This window comes from Rhinoraja longicauda, chromosome 1 (assembly GCF_053455715.1).
Source record: "Rhinoraja longicauda isolate Sanriku21f chromosome 1, sRhiLon1.1, whole genome shotgun sequence".
Classification (NCBI taxonomy): Eukaryota; Metazoa; Chordata; class Chondrichthyes; order Rajiformes; family Arhynchobatidae; genus Rhinoraja; species Rhinoraja longicauda.
In genome coordinates, this window is record NC_135953.1 from 56426452 (window position 1) to 56453851 (window position 27400).

A 27400-nucleotide genomic window follows, 5' to 3' on the forward strand; every position below is an offset into this window, starting at 1 on the left:
ATGTAGTACAAACTACAATAGGACTTTTTACTATGTGCTTTTTATATTATCTACGAGTGCTGTGGTTACAAACCTGTTGTGCTGCTGCAAGTAAAGAATTTAATTGTTCCGTTTGGGTGCACATGACAATAAAACACTCTTGATGACACAGATTTGGTCCGTCGTGGGGGCAAGATTGCGATGCGGTTGAGTGCTGGCGACAACCCCGCCCCTTCCTGGGCTGGGCTGGGCTCGCTCCGCTGTCACGGGCTCCGCTGTCACGGGCTCCGGGCCGCATTCGGAAGGTGTTGCAGCGACAGGGAGGTGCGGGATGCAGTCGCTGGGCTGGTGCTCGCTGCTGGCTGCCTTCACCGTCTTCACATCGGCGCAGTTTGTGCCGCCGGTGAGTGAGTGAGACCGTCGGGGGTCCCTGTCAGTGGTTCCGGGTTGGTGCGGCGCCCAATGGGTTGATCCCTCGGTTCTGTCGAGCACAAACAAGGAGCATCTGACAATGAGATGTTTGAAACATGTTTCTGGACAAAGTTTTCTTCACATACAGTTGCGGGTTCTTTTTGTCACCAACCTTTTTACAAATAGTTCTTCACCTTCCTTAAAAAAAACACAATTGTATTTAGAAGCACAAAGAACTACAGATGTTGGTTTACAAAAAAAAAATAAAGTGCTAGAGTAACTCAGCGGGTCAGGGGCAGTATCTCTGGGGATAGACACAAAGTGCTAGAGTAACTCAGCGGGTCAGGGGCAGTATCTCTGGGGATAGACACAAAGTGCTAGAGTAACTCAGCGGGTCAGGGGCAGTATCTCTGGGGATAGACACAAAGTGCTAGAGTAACTCAGCGGGTCAGGGGCAGTATCTCTGGGGATAGACACAAAATGCTGGAGTAACTCAGCGGGACAGGCAATATCTCCGGATAGAAGGAATGGGTCGAGATCCTTTAAGAAGGAGTTACTCCAGCTTTGTGTGTAAATGTAAAACAGCATCTGCAGTTCATTCCTGCACGTATCTCGAGAACATGGATAGGCGTCGTTTTGGGTGGAGATCATTTTTCAGACTCAAGTGTCCCGACCCGAAATGTCACCTATTCACGTTCTCCAGATATGCTTTCTGACCCGCAGAGTTACTCCAACACTGTGCCTTCGTTATATTTAGAAGTTGATCAGAACTGGTCCATCGTTCGCATGGGGTAGTTTTCCTGATGTACGCGACTGGTTTATTTGCCACTACTTATCCGTGTCTAGCTGGGACCAAACTTGTTGCCCGTGGCAGAACTAAGTTTGATAATAAGTGTGGTTCTCAGTGGTCAGGTGGTGTTATCACATGACCAGAAACCGCATGATACAGTGATTTCACTGCTTCGGTTGGGAACTGGCAAAACTCTCCCCAAGTTTCACGCTGGAGATAAGCACAAAACTCCAGATTTACACTTCTATGTAACACTAAGAGAGGGATCGGGGCATTTATCCCTGTTTGTTTTGTTGTATTTATCTTCTATCAGCTAACAATGATCTATTCTACATTTTTCCTTGATCTTATTTCCTTTGTCCTATTTTCGCATCTTACATTTCCTGATTTGTGTATCTACCTTTTCCCTGACATCAGTCTGAAGAAGGGTCTCAACCCGAAACATCACCCGTTCCTTCTCTCCAGAGATCCTGCCTGTCCTGCCGAGTTACTCCAGCATTTTGTGTCTATCTCCAGGACATTGATCCTCATTTTATCACAACATCAGTTTTCCTCTAAAATAGCAATGGTGTTATAACACTGCAGGCACATTATCCATCCCTAAACCTATGCTCTTGCGGGCAGTTGCATTGTTTAATTTCTCGTGAATTAATTGATTTATCATGTATTGGCATTTCTGAGAAGAATAGAGAATTTATACCATTGTTTTCATTAGTATTTACCCTCAAGTCCATTTCAGCAAACTTGATTACAGTACATGTTCATAAACACTACTGATTATGACTAGACTGATTTATTTTTCATTATCAATTAGTATTTTCTGAGGTCATGAGTCACTTGTGGCATTTGCTTCCTACTTAAAAGTGGGGCGTGTCTTAGTTGTATCTCAATACCATCAAAATCTGAAAAGGTTATACACAATTATTATCAAAAATGACTTTATAAATTAAAAAGAAAAATGCACAAGTTATAATATTTATTAATAAGTTATCCTGGAATAATTTGAAAAGAAAACATCAAGAATTAGAGTGATATTCACTGAGCTAAAGTGCCTATTTCTACACTGGCTGGAATGAGAATTCCTGCCCTTTCCACTTATTTCTAACTTGGTCGTTCAGTTGATGGAATATAAAAATGTGCAAGTGGGTAGAAATAAGGAAGTGAAATAATGAAGTGAGAAAAATAATAAAACTATTTTTTAAAAATGCAACGGAGCAGTTAACACAACAAACAGCTCAGGAACTCAGCGGGTTAAGTAGCGTTCGTGGACGGAAATGGCAGATAATATTTTGGGGTGGGGCTCCCAAGTCTGAAGAAGGCGCTCAACCTAAAACATTGTCTGTCCATTTCACTCCACAGATGCTGCCTCCCCTGATGAGTTCCTCAGGCAGTCAGTTTTTTTGCTCAATTGCTAAATGTAATCTTGTTTCTTTGCTCTATTTTCTTTATGTGTTTCTTTCAAACTGTCTCAATTGTGATTTGCCCCAAGACAATAGGTGCAGGAGGAGGCCATTCGGCCCTTCGAGCCAGCACCACCATTCAATGTGATCATGGCTGATCATTCACAATCAGTACCCTGTTCCTGCCCTCTCCCCATACCCCTGACTCCGCTATCATTGAGCTCTATCCAGCTCTCTCTTGAAAGCATCCAAAGAATTGCCCCCCACTGCCTTCTGAGGCAGAGAATTCCACAGATTTAAAAACAGTATTTTCTAAGAAACTCCTGATTTGGGGATGGTAGCAGGGTGGAAATTTGGAGCTCTTCCTGTTAGAATCACACTGGTTAATGTCCTTCATAATTTCCACATTATTGGAGATCAATTTATTTCATTGTTCACATCCAATTGATAATTGGACCTTCCGTAAAATTGCCTGATGGAAAGATCTATCAATAACTTCTATGAGCAAAGCTGATTAACAATGACAAAGTTCAGATTTGACCAGCTTGAATTTCAGCATCAAAGCTTTTAAAGTAAGTGTTGTGGGCCGAGAGGTTTTCAGCTTTTGATTTTAATTTCCCCAATTAAGGATTTGGTTGTTTTACTGTATTTCCTGTGAGATAAAGAGCTTTCACTTGCACTTAAGACGTTGGCAAATTACACCTGATTAAGTGCATCCCTTTGTATGGATATCAACAGAAATGAGAGAATTGCACTGAAGTCATTTATGAGCAATTCCACCTGTTGTGCCCCTATTCGGCACTGTAGCGCAACTGGTAGTGCTGCTGCCTCACGGTGCCCGAAACATGGATTTGATCCTGACTACGTGGAGTTGGCATGTTTTCCCTGTGACCATGTGTTTCCTCCGGATGCTCTGGTTTCATCCAACATCCCAAGACGTCTGGGTTTGTCTGTTAGTTGCCCTCTTTCAAATTGCCCTGAGTGTTTAGGAAGGGGATGAGAAAGAGGGATAACACAACTAAGGTGAAAGGATGATTGATGGTCAACGTTGACTTAATGGGCCAGAGGGCTGTATCTCCAAACTCTAACACTTGCAAATATACTTGCATGATGTGCTGGTAGTAGATACGAAAATGCAAAGTTCTTAAACTAGTTTTACATTTGGGAAGTCTGTGAATCTCTGCTGGCCCAATAATTCTGTATTGCTCTGCAATTTCTGACCTCTCATTTCTCAAGTAAATTGTCCTGATCCCAGCATTTGCCCTGCATTTCCACAAATGGAGCAGGCCTCATACTAAATGTCATTCACTCACTGATTTTCTTCTACACATTGCTTGTGTTGGTTTATAAAAACTAACATTGACCTCTGTACCATATAGAACCGATTATCTTTTCACAGTTCCGACATGTATTTGGAGAATGTTTTGAAGAACATAAAGTAGATTTACAAGATTTTTTTTACTATAATCCAAAAATTATATTAGGATTTTCAGAAGCATTATTTTCCTTTGACAGTATACCGAAGATTGCAGAAAAGGCATGTATCCACCAGCAGGCCCCACGTAAGTACTAAAATATTTTTTAGCCAATTCATTTTAGAAATGTTTTGTGCAGAATTACATTCAAAAGAAAATACAGTGCATTTGAGATGTCCCCTTTTCCCTTTGCAAACTTTAAACCACATGTGAGGCTTACTGGTTTAAAATGAGTAGTTGGTGTCATAATCTCTGCCTAACTTAACATGGTCATATCAGTCCACCAAACACTGTTTTTTCCTATGTACAGCAATTTGAGAGCTGAGTAATATGCAATGTGAGAACGTAGAACAATATAGCATAGGAACAAGCCCTCTCACTCGCAATACCTTTGCCGAATGTAGTTAAATTGATTTCCTCTCCCTGCACATGATCCATTTACATCCATTCCCTGCACATCCATGTGCCTATCTAAAAACCTCTTAAATGCCACTATCGTATCTACCTCCACCACCAGCATGTTCCAGGCGCCCACCATTCTGTGTACCAAAAAACGAAACTTGCCCCACGCATCGCTTTTAAACTTTGCCCTTTCACCTTAAGCATATCATAGAAACATAGAAAATAGGCGCAGGAGTAGGCCATTCGGCCCTTCGAGCCAGCACTTCCATTCAATATGACCATGGCTGATCATTCAGAATCAGTACCCCTCTCCTGCTTCCTCCCCACATCCCTTAATTCCGTTTGCCCTAAGAGCTATATCTAACTCTCTCTTGAAATTAAATATCCATTGTACAATAAAGGTTCTGACTGGCAACCCTATCTATGCCACTCATGATTATTTCTACTTCTATCAGGTCTCCCTTCATCCTCAACTCCAGAGAAAACACTCCAAGTTATTCCAACCTCTTATAATTAATGTCATCTTATCCAGAGAGCATTCTGGAAAACTTTGAGAAAATATAAGTTTTCTTTTTGAGCTTTTCTATGTTTTCTTAGGCTTGTAGAATTATGAATTCTGTAATGTTTTTATATTTTTGTCAGGTGAAAGTGACCAATAAAGTAAGAATTTTACAAGAGTCTTTCCTGAATTTCTGATGTTTGTTTCTGGGATTTTGAAGCACTCAAATTGAAACAGACAAAATCATTTGTGACTAACCTCGATTGTTATCCTGCACCTATTATGCTGTGATAGCCTTTATAGTAGAATTGTGGTATTTTCATCATCAAACATTTAGCATTTGAGTATCTCATCCATTCAATATTCAAAACGCACGCCTTTTATAATTGGCTCCACACCAGCCTAACACCACCTCCCCGAATATTCAATGATTGTGAACTGATTTGCAACTAAAATGCAAACAGAAATGATGTGGAAAATAGTTTTTTTCTCCAATCTGTCTGAATCTTCACAATTTAGTTAAAATAGAACATTGGAACTTCTAAAGCCCATTTAGGGAGATCAGTAATTGAATGATATCAAAATATTTCATGAATTATCTTGTAATTTTGACTAATCGTCCTCTGGTTATAATATCAGTATCTATTAAGAAACATGTTTCTATTTAATGCCACATTGTAATACATTCTCAAATGTTTTGAAGGATTGTTGACCACACCACTAATGCTACCTGATCTGCTGAGAGCTATCAGCGTTCTGTCTTTGTTTTAGATTTACACCAATTGTACTTTTTGCACCAACTTTTCTGCTGTATATGTTCACAGATTTGAGGGAAATGTTCCTTGGTACAAGATAAATCTTGATTCAGCTCCATATCAAAGGTGGCATCAGGTGATTAGTGATAAAAAAGTGGAGGTATGTGACTACCATTTTTTATGGATACATTTTTTAATACATCATTTAAAAAAAAAATCTTTCTTTGATACATTCCACAAGAATGGCTGAATTCTGGATGGCACAACCAGGACAGCCCAGATTTAATGTTCCCCACAATAAAATTCATTAATGATTAATGGGCGTAAGGAGTGGGCCAGCAGGAGAGGGACTGCGGTATTGCCTATAAGATCGGCTGCAGGAGGTGTCTACGGGACACTGAGGCAGTAGGGCGAGGAGAAGGACATTGGTTTGCAGGCTGAGCCGGTCGAAGAAGACGGAGAAGGCCGTGGAGCAGCCTGGAGCTTACCTGATCGGGAGCTGATCCAGTATATAGAGCACGTGGACCAGACTTTAGACTTTTTGTAAATGGCGCTAAAATATGGCAACTTGTCCACATGTGATCTATGCAAAAAATAATGTTGCACTGCAGTGCATATGTGATAATAAAGCACCATTGAACCATTAATGCCAATCAGAGTGATGTTCAAAGCAATGTTATTGGTGTCTCCTATCTTGACTGCTTCCAAACCACCTCTCCCTGCTAACCTCGTTTGAAAATGCATTGTGGATATTATGCAGATCATTCTTGCTTCTGATTCCTTATAATTAAACAAATAATATTCACAATCCTGGCTCAGCTGTTTTAGCAATCCTGGCTGCCAGCTGTCCTCCACTGAATAACTTTGCCTCAGACAGAAAAGGTTTTTAAAAAAACGGCAAATAGGCAGCATTTTACTGGAATGTGGTTTTCTTTATAGATTCTAAAAGGGAAATAACTTGGTTCTAAAAATAAAATCTGTTGAATTATGGTTATAATGGTCACATCAGATGTTAACCGTTATTATTGAGTAAAGTAAGATTTTTTAGAAATTAACCATTAATTACAAAAATAGCTATCAATCCCTGTTCGTTTTGTCTTGTGATGAATTTGGTTCATTCAACTTCCTCTTTCAGATGAGCATAAATATGAAGATGTCAATGTGATATTTCTTTGTAACAAATCGGGGCTATTTATTGGTGTTGTATAGAAATTATATTGGAAAAAAAACTAAACTGGGCCATTTTGAAAATAATATGTCCAATTTAAATCTGTATTTGCTCCATGTTTTGCACAGGTAATTCACCACTTTGCCCCTAATCTGTAGAAAAATGTTTGAAGGAAAACACCAGCGCCCACAGTTCAAATAAAACATTGTGTTTAACCAACTTCTCATTTTATCGAATAACTTAACATGTATGGGAAAATTACATATTATTATCTTATTTATTTCAGCTGACCAATTTGATCAGGGTAATCAAGGAAATGGCACTTGATTTCTTCCCCAGTGGAAAAATAATTGATCTCGTGGACAAAGGTTTGGTAAGGATATTTTTAGATTTTATTTCTGTGTTTCAAAATGATTGAGATCTCTAACAGTCTATCTCATTGCTTTATCTGTAGAAACTCTGATTCTGAGCACAAGTTATTTATTTCTTGTCAGATTTTGTTAGAGGCAAGCGAACATTGGGTTAGATGTGAAAAATAAAGCTGTCAAAAACCTTTGCAAAACTGGTGTCCTAGCTGGAAATACACTTGTAACTCAATGTCATGAGTCCTCTCTCTTCAAATAAATTAATTATATAATGTTTTAGTGCCAGTTAATTAATCTCCTGGTGCCCAGTTGGGGAGTTCATTGCATAGATTAAGCCAACAGTATCAACCTCTACTTTTACAGATTTTGATATCATATATCAATATTATAAATGCATTTTTACTTTCAGGCTCCACTTGTAGATACACTTCCTTTTCCATTTAACGAAGAACTAAAGGGAATTGCTGATGTATCTGGTGTGCCTTTGGGTATGACGGTTATTTTACAATAATCGTTATTTGTCATTGAAACTATGTATTCTAGAATCAAATGCATCATAGACATTTTTTAAAGTATGGATACTATCATTTACTATTGACGACTCGAGCATCTTAAATTACATACAGTATTCCTGGCTATTGTCTGTTAATCTCAAAGAATTTTAAGATTTTCTGAAAAAAGATTATTTAAGAACATTTTAGTTGAAATTGCTGCAAGCCACAAATTGATTTCCATAATATTTTTATCATTGCATGATCTCTAATTACTGTTTAATTACTATCTTTGGCTTCTTGAAATTACAATGTGATATAAATTGGATACTGCATACCTTTGTGATCTTTAAAATACAAAACCAGTCTGGTTCCACTGTCTGAAGGTATTTATTCACAAAATGCTGGAGTAACTCAGCAGGTCAGGCAGCATCTCGGGACAGAAGGAATGGGTGATGTTTCGGGTCCCGAAACGTCACCCATTCCTTCTGTCCCGAGATGCTGCCTGACCTGCTGAGTTACTCCAGCATTTTGTGAATAAATACCTTCAATTTGTACCAGCATCTGCAGTTATTTTCTTATACTACATATGGTTCTACTGTCTGCTGTGAAATGTGTTTCTTCCATTTCAAATCAAATTTGATGCTCCATTTATAGTGCTGTTGTTTGCTGCACACTTTATTTTGATAGGATTTTAAAATCTGCATGTGATCATTGGTCTTTCCCTGACCCATTTCTTTGCACAAGTAGATTACACAACACTACTGCTTCCGTCACACTGAACAAGGAAGTATATATACACCTTATGAAATCAGTCCCTTACCTAGTTTTACATGGATGTTTATGATAATCATAAGAATATGGAATAGGTAACTGAGTGGTCCTCTCATCAGCTAGAGTGCAATCCTGACCTCTCATCCACCTCACTGGAAACCTTTAAACTATCTTTAATCAGATTTTGTCAGACTTCAATGATATATCTTGCACTAAATGTTGTACCCTAATCCTTTATCTGTGCACTGTGGACAGCTTGATTGTAATCATGTATAGTCTTTCTTTGACTGGATAATACACAAACAACGCTTTTCACTGTACATCAGTAGATGTGACAGTAATAAACTAACCTAATTAGCAATCTACTTATAAAGTTAAAAAATTGAACTTTTAAGAATAAAATAACCAGATTCAAAAGATAATTGTTTACTTATACCGTGTAACCAAAGAGGGCAGATATTCAGAATCTTTTTCCCAGGATGGAAATGTCCAACACTGGAGGCATACTTGTACAATGAGGAGGGAGTTTAATGGAGATGTGCAGGGCAAGTATTTAACGCAGAGAGTAGTGGGGGCCTGGAATGTATTGCCAGGAGCGGTGGTGCAATAGACAATAGGTGCAGGAGTAGGCCATTCGGCCCTTCGAGCCAGCACCACCATTCAATGTGATCATGGCTGATCATTCTCAATCAGTACCCCGTTCCTGCCTTCCCATACCCCCTGACTCCGCTATCCTTAAGAGCTCTATCTAACTCTCTCTTGAATTCAGAGAATTGGCCTCCACTGCCTTCTGAGGCAGCGAATTCCACAGATTTACAACTCTCTGCAGGCAGATACGATAGCGGCTTTAAAGAGGCTTTTAGATTGGCACATGAAAGTGCAGGGAATAGAGGGATATGGTTCATGTACAGGCAGGCAAGATCAGTTTAATTTGGCATCAGGTTCAGCACTAACATTGAGGACCAAAGGGCCTGTTCCTGTGCTGTACTGTTCTATGGATATATTTGCCAACTTCCTTCATACTTCAGCCCAATTATAGTTACTAACATTGTATGCATTTAGCTCATTTCAGAACATCACATATAGCAGCGAAGATCTGTGTTTTACGTGATGAGATTTCTCTAAATAGTTGCTGTTTTAAGTGCTTCTAGTTAAAGTGGAGTGATCAAAATTCCACAATAATATTGGATAGTTCTTTATCTTGTGTGTTAAATCACTAGTAAATTGATCGTGGATCTAGCTGAACTTCAATGGAGGTTCATTTCTTTTCACCCATAATTATTGCAGGCACATTAAGGTGAGAAACCTCAATCTAGTTCACAGTGAGTCCGACATTTTCAGTCTTTAACTATATTCACATCACTTTTCTAATTACTATCTGTTGGAGGCTTCGTTTTCAGGAAAAAAAACATAGTCTCTTCATGCAAGATGCATTTCAGGTTGGGCTTGTACCCACTCCTATGGAGTCAGAGGAGTTTGGCTTACTTTCTGTACAAGATGTCAAAAGTGGAACTGTGCTTGTTTCCCCTGCAGGATGGAACTGTCTCATGAATATAGAAACCACCAGAAAACCAAGGAGAAATTTGAATATAGCTTTACATTTTTAAAAAAATATTCAAATGTGATTTGCTGAATTTGGGAAGACATGTAAAACTGACAAACTGATAGTTGTACTCTACTTTTAAACCATGTTTCTTTACATTACCAGGGGAAATTATGTTATTTAATATCTTCTATGAGGTGTTTACAGTGTGCACATCACTTGTAGCAGAAGATGAAGCAGGTACGTCAGCAACAGTAATGATTTCTCATTTACGGTTTTAGTTTTAGACATTCAGCACGGAAACAGGCCCTTCGGCCCACCGGGTCCACGCCGACCAGCGATCCCCGCACACTAACACTATCCTACACCCACTAGGGACAATTTTTACATTTACCAAGCCAACTAAACTATAAACCTGTACGTCTTTAGAGTGTGGGAGGAAACCGAAGCTCTCGGAAAAAATTCACATGGTCACAGGGAGAACGTACAAACGCCGTACGGACAGCATCGGTAGTTGGGATCGAACTTGGTCTCTGGCACTACATTTGCTGTAAGGCAGCAATTTTACCGCTGCGCCACCGGTTGAGTTGGTCTATTTTATCGGAGTGGGTAAAAGGAGAAAACTGAAGAAATTAACAATTCTTGGGTAAAAATATTCAAACATACCTTTTAGAGAAAAATATGCATTAACTGGTAGAGCTGCTGCCTCACAGTACCAGAGACCCAGGTTTGATCCTGACCTCGGATACAGTCTGCGTGCAATTTGCAAGTTCACTCTGTGACCACGTGGGTTTCCTCCAGGTGCCCTGGTTTCCTCAAACATCCCAAAGACATGAGGGTTTGTAGGTTAAATGAGTTCTGTAAAAGAAAATGGCTCTAATGTTTACGAAGTGGATGTAAAAGTGGGATAACAGAACTAGTACGAACAGGTGATCAATAGTCAGTGTGGACTCGGGGTCGAAGCTGTATCACTAAATTAAACTGTTTGAATTGTTACTTTTAAGTGAACCTCGCTCACCTTTTGTAATGGCATGTACACAAATTTTAGTCCTTTATTGTCTATTTCTCCAGTTTACTTTCCCAGATAAACTGAGATTTGCTTGCTTTTACTGTGGGGTGGCAAGCAGGTGCCAATGGGTTGAATGGATTCTAAAGCTTCTGTCTATGCTACCAGCATACTGAGATCAATTAAAGGAAGAACTGAACAAATTTATCTTTCTTACATTTAGGGAAATTGTATCATGCTAGAAATCTGGATTTTGGATTGTTCCTCGGGTAAGAGCTTGATTTTATATTTTAAAGACATTTTCAGGTGTTAATGATCAGTGAATTTAGGTTTTGGATCTGATGATTGTTTCAAGCATTGCTTCAAATAGCTAGATTTGGCGTCTGTCTGGATTTGTACTCCAGAAGAAACAAGATACCAGTAAAGGTTCACTGCAACAGTACCGGTAAAGGAATGTCAGTGCACATGTATTTAAATTGTGAAATGGTAACCTTGGTTTAAGCATTGAAACTATGTCATCTTAAAAGTCATAGTTATGGTGTTGGTGATGGTTTCTCTTCCAGATAATTGCCTTTTTGGCTTATTTTGATATGTTGTAAGATCTGACTGTGGAGAGCAAATAGTATTATGATTGCTTTGTATTAAACTTGCTAATAGCTTAACCCGATTGGCCACTGGTTCATCCCAAACTTGCTCCAAGTTCCCTATTCATGGCTATCAACAGTTCAACAAAAAAGAACACAAGACACACGACCCCAACACAAACGTCCATCACAGTGACTCCAAACACCCCCTCACTGTGATGGAGGCAACAAAACTTCCACTCTCTTCCCCACGCCCACGGACAGACAGCTCGTCCCCGACCGACCCGCACAGTCCCCGCGGCCGAGCCGCACCGAGCGTGGAAACATCCCGCGGCCGAACTGGGCGACGGAAGGCCCCGCGGCCGAGCCGTGCGCAGCTAAGTCCCGCGGCCGAGCCGCACCGGGCACCACTAAGTCCAGCGGCCGAGCCGCACCAGCGATGTTAGGCCCCGCGGCCGAGCCGCACCGGGCGATGTTAAGTCCAGCGGCCGAGCCGCACCAGCGATGAAAAGTCCCGCGGCCGAGCCGCACCGGGCGATGTTAGGCCCCGTGGCCGAGCCGCACCGGGCGATGTTAGGCCCCGCGGCCAAGCCGCACCGGGCGATGTTAAGTCCAGCGGCCGAGCCGCACCAGCAATGAAAAGTCCCGCGGCCGAGCCGCGCCGGGCGATGTAAAGTCCCGCGGCCGAGCCGCACCGGGCGATGTTAGGCCCCGCAGCCAAGCCGCGCCGGGCGATGTTGCGCCCCGTGGCCGAGCCGCATCGGGCACTGTTAAGTCCAGCGGCCAAGCCGCACCGGACGATGTTAAGTCCAGCGGCCAAGCCGCACCAGACGATGTTAAGTCCAGCGGCCAAGCTGCACCGGATGATGTTAAGTCCAGCGGCCGAGCCGCACCGGACGATGGAAGGCCCCGCGGCCGAGCCGCACCCCGCGCCGTGAGGAAGAGACCTAAAAGAGAAAGGTTTCCCCCACCCCCACACCCACACCACCACCCCCCACACATACACAACCAAAAAAAACAAAAAACCATCCCAACACCGACACACAACAAAAAAAAAAGGAAAAAAGACGAACAGACTGCTAGCGAGCCGCTGCCGTTAGGAAATCAGAGTATTAAAATTAATCACCGATTGCCAAAGGTCTCGGAGAAAATATCAATGGAAGTTTTTGGCCCTCATCACAGGGCACAGCAGTAGCCACTTTATCCACCTTAACTGTCAGCGAAGCCATTTTCAGTGAACTATATACTTGTACTGTTTGATTCAACTGCTCTATAACACTCCCCAGGCCCTACCGTTCACTGTGAAGGTCTATCCTTGTTTGACTTCCCAAAATGCACATCTTACGCTTATCTAATTAAACTCCATCTGTCATTCCTCAGCACACAAGCTCAACTGATCAGAAGTCCTGCTGTAATTCTTGATAACCATCTTCACTGTACACAATACCACCTGTTTTAGTGCCATCTACAAACTGACTAATCATGCCTTGTACATTCTCCTCCAAATCAGTGATCTAGATGACAAACAGCAATGGGCCCAGCACAGATCCCCAATGTATACCACTAGTCACAGGCCTCCAGACCGAATAACAACCTTCCACTAGCACCATCTGCTTCCTACCGTGAAGGCAATTCTGTATCTCATTTGCTAGCTCTCCCTGGATTGCAGAGAAGCTGACAATAGACAATAGGTGCAGGAGTAGGCCATTCGGCCCTTTGAGCCAGCACCACCATTCAATGTGATCATGGCTGATCATTCTCAATCAGTACCCCGTTCCTGCCTTCTCCCCATACCCCCTGACTCCGCTATCCTTAAGAGCTCTATCTAGCTCTCTTTTGAATGCATTCAGAGAATTGGCCTCCACTGCCTTCTGAGGCAGAGAATTCCACAGATTTACAACTCTCTGACTGAAAAAGTTTTTCCTCATCTCCGTTCAAAATGGCCTACCCTTTATTCTTAAATTATGGCCCCTGGTTCTGGACTCCCCCAACATTGGGACCATGTTTCCTGCCTCTAACGTGTCCAACCCCTTAATAATCTTATACGTTTCGATAAGATCCCCTCTCATCCTTCTAAATTCCAGCGTATACAAGCCTAGTCGCTCCAGTCTTTCAACATATAACCTACGCTGCACGCCCTCAATAGCAAGAATATCCTTCCTCAAATTTGGAGAACACAAAACTGCAGTACTCCAAGTGCGGTCTCACTAGGGCCCTATACAACTGCAGAAGGACCTCTTTGCTCCTATACTCAACTCCTCTTGTTATGAATGCCAACATTCCATTGGCTTTCATCACTGCCTGCTGTACCTGCATGCCTCCTTTCAGTGACTGATGCACTAGGACACCCAGATCTCGTTGTACGTCCCCTTTTCCTAATTTGACACCATTCAGACACCTTGCAGAATCTTCTCAAAAACCTTACTGGTCCATTTCGACAATGTCTGTGGCCCTGCCCTCATTAACCTTCTTGGTTACTTTTTTCTAAAACTCAAATCACATTCGCGAGACACAATCTCCCATGCACAAAACCATGCTGACAATCCCTAATCAACCCTGAATTTCCAAATGCATGTATATCTTATCCCTCAAAATCCCTCTCCAGTAACTTTCTTACCATAGATCCCTGAGGTACACTATTGGTCACAGATCGTCAGTCCAGTAACAGGTCTATAGTTTCCAGGTTTTTGTTTGCTGCCCTTCTTAAAAAGAGGCACAACATTTGCCACCGACCAGTCTCAACCAGGACAATCTGATAGCACAGAAATAGGCTTTTCAGCCCATCATGTCAATGCCAATCGATTATCCATCTACACTAATCCAATTTTATAGAATTGTACAGTATCTTAGAAAAAAATGAACCAATCTCTGAATTGGAAGTGCTGATTAAGCTTTTCTTTCTTTTTCAGCTGGGACAAGAAAAACAATAGCTGGACGATTCCAGAATATCTAAGACCACTAACAGTGAATCTAGATTTCCAGAGGAACAATAGAACTGTATTTAAATCTACTAATTTTGCTGGATATGTAGGAATGCTAACTGGCATGAAACCGGTAGGCTATTGCTGAAACCCTCTTAATAATTTCAGTAAGTGCTGCCACTTTGGTTCACCAGCATTTGTTGAATATTTTGTGGGATTATGACACAATGGTTTATTTGTCAGTGGTGTTCAAAACCATCTCTGGGAATAACATCCTATCTCCATGAACAAGTCTATCAGAAATTCATATCCTGTGGGACAGGGAAAAGAGGATTACGAGTGATCTCAGTCTCCAGGACACTGCATCTATAGGATAATGGGAGCTGTGGGTAGCTGGAAACACTCTCAGAAGGCTTTGGTTTCAGATCCCAACTCCAATCAATAACCAAAAATCTAAATCAATAATCCATTGCAATACTGAAGGTGTTTCTCTAATGAGAAGTTTAAAGCAACCTTTTCTCCTGGATAGCTATAAAAGATCCCATGACACTATTTGAAGAGGGGCAGGGTGTTATCCTAGCTGATATTTATTCCTCACTCTATTTAGTCAAACAGAAATTTATTTGGTCACTCTTACATTACTGATTAGAGTAACTTTGTGTCCGCAAATTAACTGCCAAGTCTGGTGCAGTACAGCCATGTCACGGGACATATGTGGCAGCTGGAGGCTGTGTGCCATCAGGCACCTGCCCAGTCACCTCCCGCCTTCAATGACGTCTTCTGTTCACTGGTTTCAAGACCACTTTCTGAGCTGATCCCCATAACCCTTTCATTACAAATAAAAACATCACCGTGTGTATATATTCACAAAATGCTGGAGTAACTCAGCAGGTCAGGCAGCATCTCGGGAGAGAAGGAATGGGTGACGTTTCCGGTCTAGACCCTTCTTCAGACCGTGTGTATATATATATATATATCATGCTTTTGGAAGCCTGAGGGTATGAAAGTATGAAAGCTTTTGGAAGCCTGAGGGTATTTACCACATAAATGCAATTTCTTCTCATATTATAACATTTTAAAGTAATTTTCTTGTCAGAGGTTTGCAATGGGATCCCGCTACCCCTGGTGATGCATTGCGATGATTGGGGTCTTTTCTCTAACCCTTGGCAGTATCACATGACTGACTTTTAGAGTAGATCTTTTGATTGGATAAAGGAGGAAGGGGATGCTGGTGACTTATGCAATTAATGTCCAACTTCATGATTTAAAACTTCCCAACCTTGGTGCCCTGGTTAAATAGTAGTGGAAAACTGATTAAAGAAAATGTACTCGCAGTCGGAGCTGATCTAGGAATACAAACCTAAATCCACTACAACCTTTCATTACAAATGACAGATGTCATCCTCTTCATCCAGCCCAGAGTAAAAATTGGGTGAAGGGAGACACAAAATGCCGGAGTAACTCAGCAGGTCGGGCAGCATTTCTGGAGAAAAGGAATAGGTGGCATTTTGAATCAAAATCCTTCTACAAACTCCGAATCTGAAGAAGGTCTCGACCCGAAACGTCACCTATTCCTTTTCTCCAGAGATGCTGCCTGACCCGCTGAGTTACTCCAGCATTTTGTATCTTCGGTGTGTAAACCAGCAGCTGCAGTTCCTCCCTACATATCCTAACAATTGGGTAGTCCTCGACGTAAAATGTTCATTAGTGAGGAGTACAGTGACTGATCACGATGCTTTCCCCTGTTAGTACTTGAAGGCTCTGTCTGCATGGGGGTGGGAGAAGAGGAGCTGTGTTGCTAAAGATCCACTATCGTGCTTCCCAAGAGTACTGGGGTTGGTTTCCTCAGCAGCATGTTAGCTGCTTTAGAAGGAGCACTTTGTAGTGCTCAACCCATACACAGGGGTGGGTGGTGCAAACTTTCTAGTCCTGCTTAACTAGAATGTCCTTGTACTAACAAAAAGCCAACCTAACCAAGCTGAACATTACACTTATATGTTTTACGAACCTCACACTTGCCTATCAATATTCTTGCTCAGTTCCCGGCACCTTTTCCTAGATTTTGTCTGCTTTCTTTGGGACTGCGCACCATTGCCTTTACCTCTCTCTGTGGGACATTGCACGGAGATGCTGCCACAGATGGGAAAAGATGGAGCTAGATAGGTTAGTTGGCTGGGTTATTTGGCATGTGTGTTCCTCGCACTGTTACAGCTACCCCCACCATAGTCAAGTGAGGTGCTCACTACCTTCCATGAGGAAAAATTGGATGACCCAAGATTGTTGCTGAAGGGAGCTAGATAGAATAAAAAGGAAGAAACTTTTCCCTTTCATCACAACCAAAGGGCATAGGATTAATACTTATCTGCAGAGGATGCAGATTCAGTTTAGTTTATTGTCATGTGTACTGAGGTACAGTGAAAAGCTTTTATTGCGTGCTGACCAGTCAGCGGAAAGACAGTACATGATTACAATTACGCCATCGACAGTGTACAGATACATGATGAAGGGATTAACGTTTAGTGCAGGATAAAGTCCTGCAAAGTCTGATTAAAGATAGTCTGAGGATCTCCAGTGAAGTAGATAGTAACTCTAGTTGTTGCTAGGATGGTTCTATTGCCTGATTCTTTGGAGTTGGTGGTTCTCAATGTCGAGAGCTCACTGTTTGAAATGGTGCACGGGCGGAAACTATCATCTCACTTATTCAGTTTAGAGGGTTTAATTGTCTTATGTACCAACAACAGAACAACTGGAAATGTACTTGGAGAACCTTAACATGCAAAGCTTTGAACTGGTAGAAGGAGTAGGTCTTCCACGGCTAGACATCAGCAGAATGGCTGGCTCCTGTTGGGTAAGTTTTCCCCTGACCCTACATCTGTACCAGAGGTTGTCAGATTTCCATCCTATGAAGATGCATGCTGAAGGCCTTGATGTTGTTTCTCTTGAATGTCCCAGCCCATTGTCAACAGCCATTTTCATAGGTTAAACATAATCGTGGTAATGAACTTTGGAATTTAGATGGAATTTAGAATTTAGATGCCTACTGTAACAAGTAACCCAGATCTCTATTTTTGCAGGGAACCTTTACGCTCACAATGAATGAACGCTTCAGCATTGATGGGGGATATATTGGTAATTAGCACTCTTCAACAATGCCAATCAAATTGTTTAACCTTCCCTTTCTTTATTTCTTTATTGCACTTAAATTAGTTAACATTACACACAGACTAATAGCATTTTGTGAAATTTGTGCATTGTTCTAACTTGGAAATATATTGTTGCTTCAAGGTATTTATTCACAAAGTGCTGGAGTAACTCAGCAGGTCAGGCAGCATCGCAGGAGAGAAGGAATGGGTGACGTTTTGGGTCGAGACCCTTCTTCTGAGTTACTCCAGCACTTTGTGAATAAATACCTTCGATTTGTACCAGCATCTGCAGTTATTTTCTTACACTATTGTTGCTTCAATGTGGCTGAACCATAATTCTCAACATTCCTCATTAACACTTAGGAGTACCATCACAATATTTTGTTGGTATAAGAGAGCTACTCAAATTTTTTTTTTTAAAACAAACAAAGTGCTGGAGTGACTCAATAGGTTAGGCAGCATCTCTGGAGAACATGGATAGGTGACGTTTGGAATCAGGATCCTTCTTCAGATTCCTTACTATACCGTTAATAAATGCTGGTCTTCTCAGGGACATGGATAAACAAAAAATAATAATTTTAAATAATCCCAGAAATCATATTCAGTCATGAATTATTATTCTTCATGTAAAGTGTAAATGTAAGATATTCCCATTCGGGAAAATAAGATCATGTCATAGGAGCAGATTAAGCCATTTGGCCAATTGAGTCTACTACGCCATTCAATCATGACTAATCTATTTTTCCCTCTCAAACCCATTTTCCTGGCTTCTCTCTGTAACCTTTGATGCCCGTAATGATCAAGAACCTATCAATTCTGCTTTAAAATTACCCAATGTCTTGGTCTCCACAGCCATTTGTGGCGATGAATTCCACTGATTCACCATCCTCTGACTGAAGAAATTCCTCCGTCTCCATTCTAAAGTTACGTCGTTTTATTCTGCAGCTCTCCCATTACTGAAAACATTGTTTGCGCATACACTCTATCTAGTCTTTCACTATCCATTATAAACGAAAGGTTTGATATTATACACACAAACGTATTGTAGTTTTAACCCTTCTCTGTTTTTTGCAGGCATCATTGAATGGATATTGGGTAAGAGGGATGAAATGTGGATGAGCTTCCTCACTCGATCGGTGTTGGAGAATGCCACCAGGTAAAGTCCTGCATTAAATTGCAATACATTTAGAAGATAACAATTTCTCCTTTGAGATCTAACTAGTTCTGAACTTTTTCTCAGTTAACTATTTCAGACTGTTTGTTTCAGAACAAAATATTTCTAGATGTTTTGAGTTTTAATTTTCAAATAATCCATTCAAACACAACCTCGTAAGTTGACAGCACAAGAAGAGGGATTATGTATCTGCATTAGTTGATTGGTTGTGCTTTGCTTTTCATTCCAGAAGCGTTAAACTGTCTTAGTTTGAATTGTGAACTGCTTGTAATCACCAAACATAATGGCCTTTATCTTTGCAGTTATGCACAAGCCAAGGACCAATTAGCAAACACCGAAATATTGGCTCCAGCATACTTCATTCTTGGCGGCAACCAGACGGGCGAAGGGTGTGTAATCACACGCACAAGGACGGCCAGTCTCGATATCTGGGAGTAAGTGCGTCACAGAATCCCTTGGAAGGAGAGCATTTTAGTAATCCAGCTAGTTTCACTCTCCTGCCCTTTCCCCGTTGCCCTGAAAAATCTTCTGATACTCATTCAGCTTCCATTTGAACATTGAATTGCATCTTTATCCAGAACTCAATGCCTGGAATTGCAATCCAGACCCTAGTCACAGTTGCTGCATTTAAAACAATGCTTGTTGGCATGTTGCTGAACCTTTTGCCAATCCCCGTCCTTCTATATGCTGAAGTTTTTGACCCTTTCACCAGGGGGACATTTCTCCTCTAAGACCACTTTCTGATCATCTATATACTAAAACTCTCATTTGTTATCTTGTTTGTGACTGGACTTCAGCCAAAACGGTACATGATAGCGCGACAATTTTAGGCCCACCTAGTTCACCATTGTCACTTTAGACAGAAGCAGGGGAATTTATTATGGGGAACAAAGAAATGGCAGACGAGTTAAACCGTTACTTTGGATCTGTCTTCACTGAGGAAGATACACACAATCTCCCAAATGTTCTAGGGGCCGGAGAACCTAGGGTGATGGAGGAACCGAAGGAAATCCACATTAGGCAGGAAATAGTTTTGGGTAGACTGATGGGACTGAAGGCTGATAAATCCCCAGGGCCTGATGGTCTGCATCCCAGAGTACTTAAGGAGGTGGCTCTAGAAATAGTGGAAGCATTGGAGATCATTTTTCAATGTTCTATAGATTCAGGATCAGTTCCTGTGGATTGGAGGATAGCAAATGTTATCCCACTTTTTAAGAAAGGAGGGAGAGAGAAAACGGGTAATTATAGACCAGTTAGTCTGACGTCAGTGGTGGGGAAGATGCTGGAGTCAATTATAAAAGACGAAATTGCTGAGCATTTGGATAGCAGTAACGGGATCATTCCGAGTCAGCATGGATTTACGAAGGGGAAATCATGCTTGACAAATCTACTGGAATTTTTTGAGGATGTAACTAGGAAAATTGACAAGGGAGAGTCAGTGGATGTGGTGTACCTCGACTTTCAGAAAGCCTTCGACAAGGTCCCACATAGGAGATTAGTGGGCAAAATTAGGGCACATGGTATTGGGGGTAGGGTACTGACATGGATAGAAAATTGGTTGACAGACAGAAAGCAAAGAGTGGGGATAAATGGGTCCCTTTCGGAATGGCAGGCAGTGACCAGTGGGGTACCGCAAGGTTCGGTGCTGGAACCCCAGCTATTTACGATATACATTAATGACTTAGACGAAGGGATTAAAAGTACCATTAGCAAATTTGCAGATGATACTAAGTTGGGGGGTAGTGTGAATTGTGAGGAAGATGCAATAAGGCTGCAGGGTGACTTGGACAGGTTGTGTGAGTGGGCGGATACATGGCAGATGCAGTTTAATGTAGATAAGTGTGAGGTTATTCACTTTGGAAGTAAGAATAGAAAGGCAGATTATTATCTGAATGGTGTCAAGATAGGAGGAGGGGGAGTTCAACGAGATCTGGGTGTCCTAGTGCATCAGTCAATGAAAGGAAGCATGCAGGTACAGCAGGCAGTGAAGAAAGCCAATGGAATGTTGGCCTTCGTAACAAGAGGAGTTGAGTATAGGAGCAAAGAGGTCCTTCTACAGTTGTACCGGGCCCTGGTGAGACCGCACCTGGAGTACTGTGTGCAGTTTTGGTCTCCAAATTTGAGGAAGGATATTCTTGCTATGGAGGGCGTGCAGCGTAGGTTCACTAGGTTAATTCCCGGAATGGCGGGACTGTCGTATGTTGAAAGGCTGGAGCGATTGGGCTTGTATACACTGGAATTTAGAAGGATGAGGGGGGATCTTATTGAAACATATAAGATAATTAGGGGATTGGACACATTAGAGGCAGATAACATGTTCCCAATGTTGGGGGAGTCCAGAACAAGGGGCCACAGTTTAAGAATAAGGGGTAGGCCATTTAGAACGGAGATGAGGAAGAACTTTTTCAGTCAGAGGGTGGTGAAGGTGTGGAATTCTCTGCCTCAGAAGGCAGTGGAGGCCAGTTCGTTGGATGCTTTCAAGAGAGAGCTGGATAGAGCTCTTAAGGATAGCGGAGTGAGGGGGTATGGGGAGAAGGCAGGAACGGGGTACTGATTGAGAGCGATCAGCCATGATCGCATTGAATGGCGGTGCTGGCTCGAAGGGCTGAATGGCCTACTCCTGCACCTATTGTCTATTGTCTATAATGCAAGTAGTTTTATTCTAAATGGTGTTATATTTTTTAAGTTATTCACATTTTAAAGTTTAAATCTATCTCCTAGGGAGGGAGGGTGGTGGGGGGGAGGGGGGGATAAGGGGGGTTGAGGTGGAAGGGGAAGTGGGGAGGGGGTATAAGAGGGTGCTGCACCAATGCAGGAGAGGTTTGGAGGTTTGGGCCCAACTTGGTCTAGTGACTTTATAAATCTCTGTCAGATCCCTGCACAGCTGCCTCTTTTCTGTGGAAAACAATCATAGCTTTTCCAATCTATCCAATATAACCAAACTCCCTCGTCTATAGAACCATGTTAGTAAATATCTTGAGCAACCTCCAATACCTTCACATCTTTCCAAAAGTGAGGCTCCAGAATTGGAGATGATACCCAGGTTATAGCCAGACCAATAAATGTGTTCACACAGACACACACGAGACTGCAGATACTGGAACCTTGACCAAAAAACAAACTGTTGGAGGGACTCAATGGGCCAGCCAGCATCTGTGGGGGGAAATTAACAGATTGAAGTTTTGGGTTGGTTCCTTCCCTCCATCCATCAGTCTGAAGAAGGGTCCCAACATAAAACATCGTCTCTCCATTTCCCTCTGCAGATACTGCCTGACCTATTATGTTCCTTCAGCAGTTTGTTTTTTGCCCAATAAATGTGTCTGATTATAAAGCTCGGGATCCTGAATGCTTTTTCCAAACACTTTCTTAACCTAGGGTGTAGAAAGGAACTGCAGATGCTGGTTTATACTGAAGGTAGACACAAAAAGCTGGTGTAACTCAGCGGGCAGGCAGCACCGCTGGAGAAAAAGAATGGGTGACATTTCAGGTTGGAACCCTTCTTCAGACATTCTTAACCTGGCTGGACAGCTTCAACACACTATTCACATGGATCTGACTGCTCATGTTCCCTTTTTGAATTGAGCACTCGTAATTGTCCAGGATTAAACTTCATCTACCCCCTTATTCACAAAATGCTGGAGTAACTCAGCAGGTCAGGCAGCATCTCGGGAGAGAAGGAATGGGTGACGTTTCGGGTCGAGACCCTTCTTCAGACTGATGTCAGGGGGGCGGGACAAAGGAAGGATATAGGTGGAGACAGGAAGATAGAGGGAGATCTGGGAAGGAGGAGGGGAAGGGAGGGACAGAGGGACTATCTAAAGTTGGAGAAGTCGACGTTCATACCACTGGGCTGCAAACTGTGAATAAATAGATTTGTACCAGCATCTGCAGTTATTTTCTTATACCCTTCATCTACCCCCTATCTGCTCAATCCACCAGTCTATTATTATCCTCCTCATAGTTCACTGTACCTCCAAGATTATTAGTGTACAGGAGGAATATTCAATAATAGTGTTTAGCAGGGACCTGGATAAGCATTTGAAGGTAAAGGAACGGGGAGAAATACAAGAACAGAGCAAAGTACAGTACAGGAACAAACGCTTTAATCCACATAATCTCACCTACTGCGCATGATAAATATCTCTCCATTCCTTCCCTGTTCATATACCTATTTAAATGCCTATTAAACATAGTTATAATATCTGCTTCCACTACCTCCCCAAGCACCCATCAGCTTCTATATGTAAAAAAAGTATTGCCCCGTAAATCTCCTTTAAACTTGTCCATTTCAACTTAAAGTTATGCCCTCTGGTATTTGATATATTCACCCTGGGAGAATGACTGAGTATTTACCATTACTGAGTATTACTTCCATAATTTTCTGTACTTCTATCAGATCACCGCTCAGCCTCTAACGCTCCAGAGAAAATAATCCAAGTTTGTCCAACCTCTCCTTATAGCTAATACCAAGTAAATTCTGGTAAACCTCTTCTGCATCCTCTCCAAAGCTTCCACACCGTATCCTTGGTGCACCGTTTAAAATCACAATGGAGCTGAGGTTTACATAGTTTGCTCTACGTTTCAAAAGGTCAAAAACCTAGATTTGGAATGAGCTTATTAGTGTTTAATTTTCATTTGTTTCTTTAATTTTCATTTGTCTCAACTAGGCTTGACCTTAAACGCGGCAGATGGTACGTGCTGGAAACAAATTACGATCATTGGAAGGAGCCGTTGTTTCTGGATAATCGTAGAATTCCTGCAATGAAATGCATGAATCAAACAACACAGGCAGTAGGTGCTTCCTCCTCAGACTTTCTTTGAGCAACATATTGTAATATCAACAGTTCAACAACAACAGTTCAACAGAGCTTTATTTGTCATTCGGTACCAAGGTACCGAACAAAATTACATAGCAGTCATACACAAAAAAGAACACAGGGCACATGACCCCAACACAAACGTCCATCACAGTGACACCAAACACCCCCTCACTGTGATGGAGGCAACAAAACTTCCACTCTCTTCCCCACGCCCACGGACAGACAGCTCGTCCCCGACCGACCCGCACAGACCCGAAACGTCTCGCGGCCGAGCCGGGCGATGGAAGGCCCCGCAACCGAGCCTTGCACAGCTAAGTCCCGCGGCCGAGCCGCACCGGGCGACGGAAGGCCCCGCGGCCAAGCCGCACCGGGCGATGCCAAGTCCAGCGGCCGAGCCGCACCAGCGATGTAAAGTCCCGCGGCCGAGCCGCACCAGCGATGAAAAGTCCCGCGGCCAAGCCGCACCGGGCGATGTAAAGTCCCGCGGCCGAGCCGCGCCGGGCACTGTTAAGTCCCGCGGCCGAGCCGCACCGGGCGATGTTAGGCCCCGCGGCCGAGCCGCACCGGGCGATGCCAAGTCCAGCGGCCGAGCCGCACCGGGCGATGTTGGGCCCCGTGGCCGAGCCGCACCGGGCGATGTTAGGCCCCGCGGCCGAGCCGCACTGGACGATGTTAGGCCCCGCGGCCGAGCCGCACCGGGCGATGTTAGGCCCCGCGGCCGAGCCGCACTGGACGATGTTAGGCCCCGCGGCCGAGCCGCACCGGGCGATGTTAGGCCCCGCGGCCGAGCCGCACCGGGCGATGTTAGGCCCCGCGGCCGAGCCGCACCCCGCGCCGTGAGGAAGAGACCTAAACGAGAAAGGTTTCCCCCACCCCACACCCACACCACCACCCCCCACACATACACAACCAAAACAACAACAAAAACATCCCAACACCGACACACAACAAAAAAAAAAGGGGAAAAAAAGACGAACAGACTGCTAGCGAGCCGCAGCCGTTAGGCGCCGCCAATCCTTTGTGGATGTGATAATGATTGAAAATCAATATTTCTGCATATGAAGAGATCACTGTAACTTACAGTCGAGTCATAAGGACTGTAAGTTACTGAGTACACCATGTGAGGGAAGAGATGATTTAAAGTTTGTTAAAGATTTTAATAGACAGGTACATCTACATTTAGACAGATACTTGTACATTGAGACAAGTACATGTACATTGATAGTACAAGTTTAAAGGGATATGGGCTAAGCGCAGGCAGGTGGGACGAGTGTAGATGGGACATGTTGGTGGGCGTGGGCACGTTGGGCCAAAGGGCCTTTTTCCATGCTGTATGACTCAGTCATTGGTAACAGCTTTCCGAGTAGAACTAATAACATCATTTGGAACACATTTCATAATGACTCTGGAGTGGCTTCTATCAACAAAGACATTTGATGAAGATCTGAGCAATGGGCGATGTATTTCTTACTATTTGCAATGTGTGTGTTTCAGAGAATCTCTGTCGAAACTATCTATGACGTTCTGTCAACAAAACCAGTTCTCAATAAGGTGAGTCTAAATGAAAAGACTCATTTTAAAGATTTTTCTTTGTCCTTCCTTCCAAACCCCTCTTACCCCCTCCCCCCCCCCCCTCCCCCCCACTGCAATGTGAAATTGTATTATTATTTTCTGCAACAGACTCAGTTATGTTGTTTCAATTCATTAGATTACTGTTCCAGTTTAAATAGTTTTCCTTTATCAAACGGGGAATGAGTGACCTTATTGAAGGCTTTGGTAGTCTAACTGCTATCTGTAACATGTTGTGTTGAACGAAAATTCTGATTTCAAAACCAAATTAGAATTGTGTTATGGAAAAAAGTTGAGTTCTTACCATAACTATTTTGTTTTTCCTCCTCCTGTTCTAAAGATTCAGTCAGCTCAGCCAATTGAACATTTCTGCTGTTAAAATTAAATAGTCCCCTGTCATGAAAATCAAAAATTAAAACTACCTTTGCTGTTAATCTGAAATAAAAACAGAAACACGCTGTAAACATCCAGCAGGTCAGGCAGCATCTATGAAAGAAGAAACAGTTTTGTTTCAGATTTTTCACTCTGGTTATATATTGTATAAGGTTATAACACTTTATCGGAATGTTCTGTGTTTCCTGCATTTGCTGAGTTTGAGTTTTACTCCTCGTCTACATTGACACTAGAGGAGTAGGCAGTGATTTCCCCCCCCTACTTCCAGTCTCTCCCCCCCCCCCCCCCCCCCCCCCCGCTCTACTTTCAGTCTGAAGAAGGGTTCCGTCCCGAAATGTCACCCACCCTTTTTCTCCAGAGATGCTGCCTGACCCGCAGAGTTACTCCAGCATTGTGTATCTATTTTCAGTGAATTTCTCCTTGAATTTGGAACAAATGTTCACACTTGAACCTTTACAATGGCAACTCAGTAATGTGGTTAGTTTTTTTTGTTTACTGCTTGTTTATTTGGACAAATTAGGTGGCATAACCTAGAAAGTCATAAAAAGAAGTTTGATTTTGTTTTGTGTATTTCACAGTTGACTACATATACTACCCTGATGGACGTGTCTGCAGGGACATTTGAATCGTTTCTACGTAACTGCCCGGACCCATGTATGCCATGGTAGAAATTTCCACAAGATTGCAGAATGAGATATGACTACTGAATATGTACAGGAAATATGAACTGCAGAAAAAACTGTTCAATAACTGTAGTGGGTTCCACACCTTCAAGAAAAAGTCATATCCATTTCTCAGATTATACGTTGCTTTTTCTAATGGGATACAACTACGCATTTCTGCATACCATCTTTCAAATCTTATTTTATTTTGATCTTTCCAAGTGACCGCTACACATTTTTTTGCTACTGCTATTGCTATTTTGAGAAATCTTTCCTGATGTTTATCTAAAATTAGCTTTGGTAATATTCCTTTTGTATCTCCCAATAAAAACAACCTTGAATCCAATGGTATGATCTTATTCATCAATTGTTCAAATTTTTTTTTTATGTCTTTCCAAAAAGGAGTTACCTTCTGACATGCCCATGTAGAGTGTAAAAAAGTACCCACGTCTTGGTTGCATCTAAAACAAATTTCAGATGAGTTTGGTTTTAAATTGTTTAATTTTTTCGGGGTTAAATATAGTTGATGTAAAAAATTATATTGTACTAAACTATATCTCACATTAATAGTATTGTTCATACTATCTAAACACAGTCTTTCCCAACTTGGTTCATCAATGATAATATTAAGATCTGTTTCCCATCTTTGTCTTGATTTTTGAATTCCTATCTTTGGACTAGATTTTTGTAATAATTTATACATTCTTGATATAATTTTTTCTATTCCCTTGCCCTGAATCAAGGATTCAATTCCTTTAATCTGAAATAGAGACATTGAATTACCTAACTTTTCCCTTAAAAAAGATTGTAATTGATAATAGAAAAAAATACTATTCCCTGGAATTTGATATTTATTTCTCAATTGAGAAAATGTCAAAAAGTTATTTCCTTCATAGCAATCTCCATTCATTTTAAAGCTAGGATTAAGAATTGGAAATATTTAAATTTAGGATTGTTTTGATACCTTTAATAAGAATTTAATAAGAAATTACCCGGAAGTGTCTCCTTCTGGACTCCAGGTTTCTTTCTTTCTCTCTTTTTCTTTTTCTTTTTCCTTCTTTTTAACTGGGGGGGTG

General features: G+C 42.0%; 1 protein-coding gene across 1 annotated transcript; it reads left to right on the forward strand.

Moving 5' to 3' along the window:
* The first annotated feature begins 224 nt into the window (after nucleotides 1-224).
* Nucleotides 225-27400, forward strand: asah1b (N-acylsphingosine amidohydrolase (acid ceramidase) 1b). The gene is made up of 14 exons (XM_078397711.1): nucleotides 225-382; nucleotides 4096-4142; nucleotides 5781-5871; nucleotides 7166-7252; nucleotides 7654-7732; nucleotides 10218-10292; nucleotides 11282-11327; nucleotides 14552-14696; nucleotides 17638-17692; nucleotides 18781-18862; nucleotides 19183-19314; nucleotides 23548-23671; nucleotides 25195-25251; nucleotides 26241-27400. Exons 1-14 carry the CDS (start codon nucleotides 311-313, stop codon nucleotides 26328-26330), a joined length of 1182 nt encoding a protein of 393 aa, XP_078253837.1. The 5' UTR covers nucleotides 225-310; the 3' UTR covers nucleotides 26331-27400.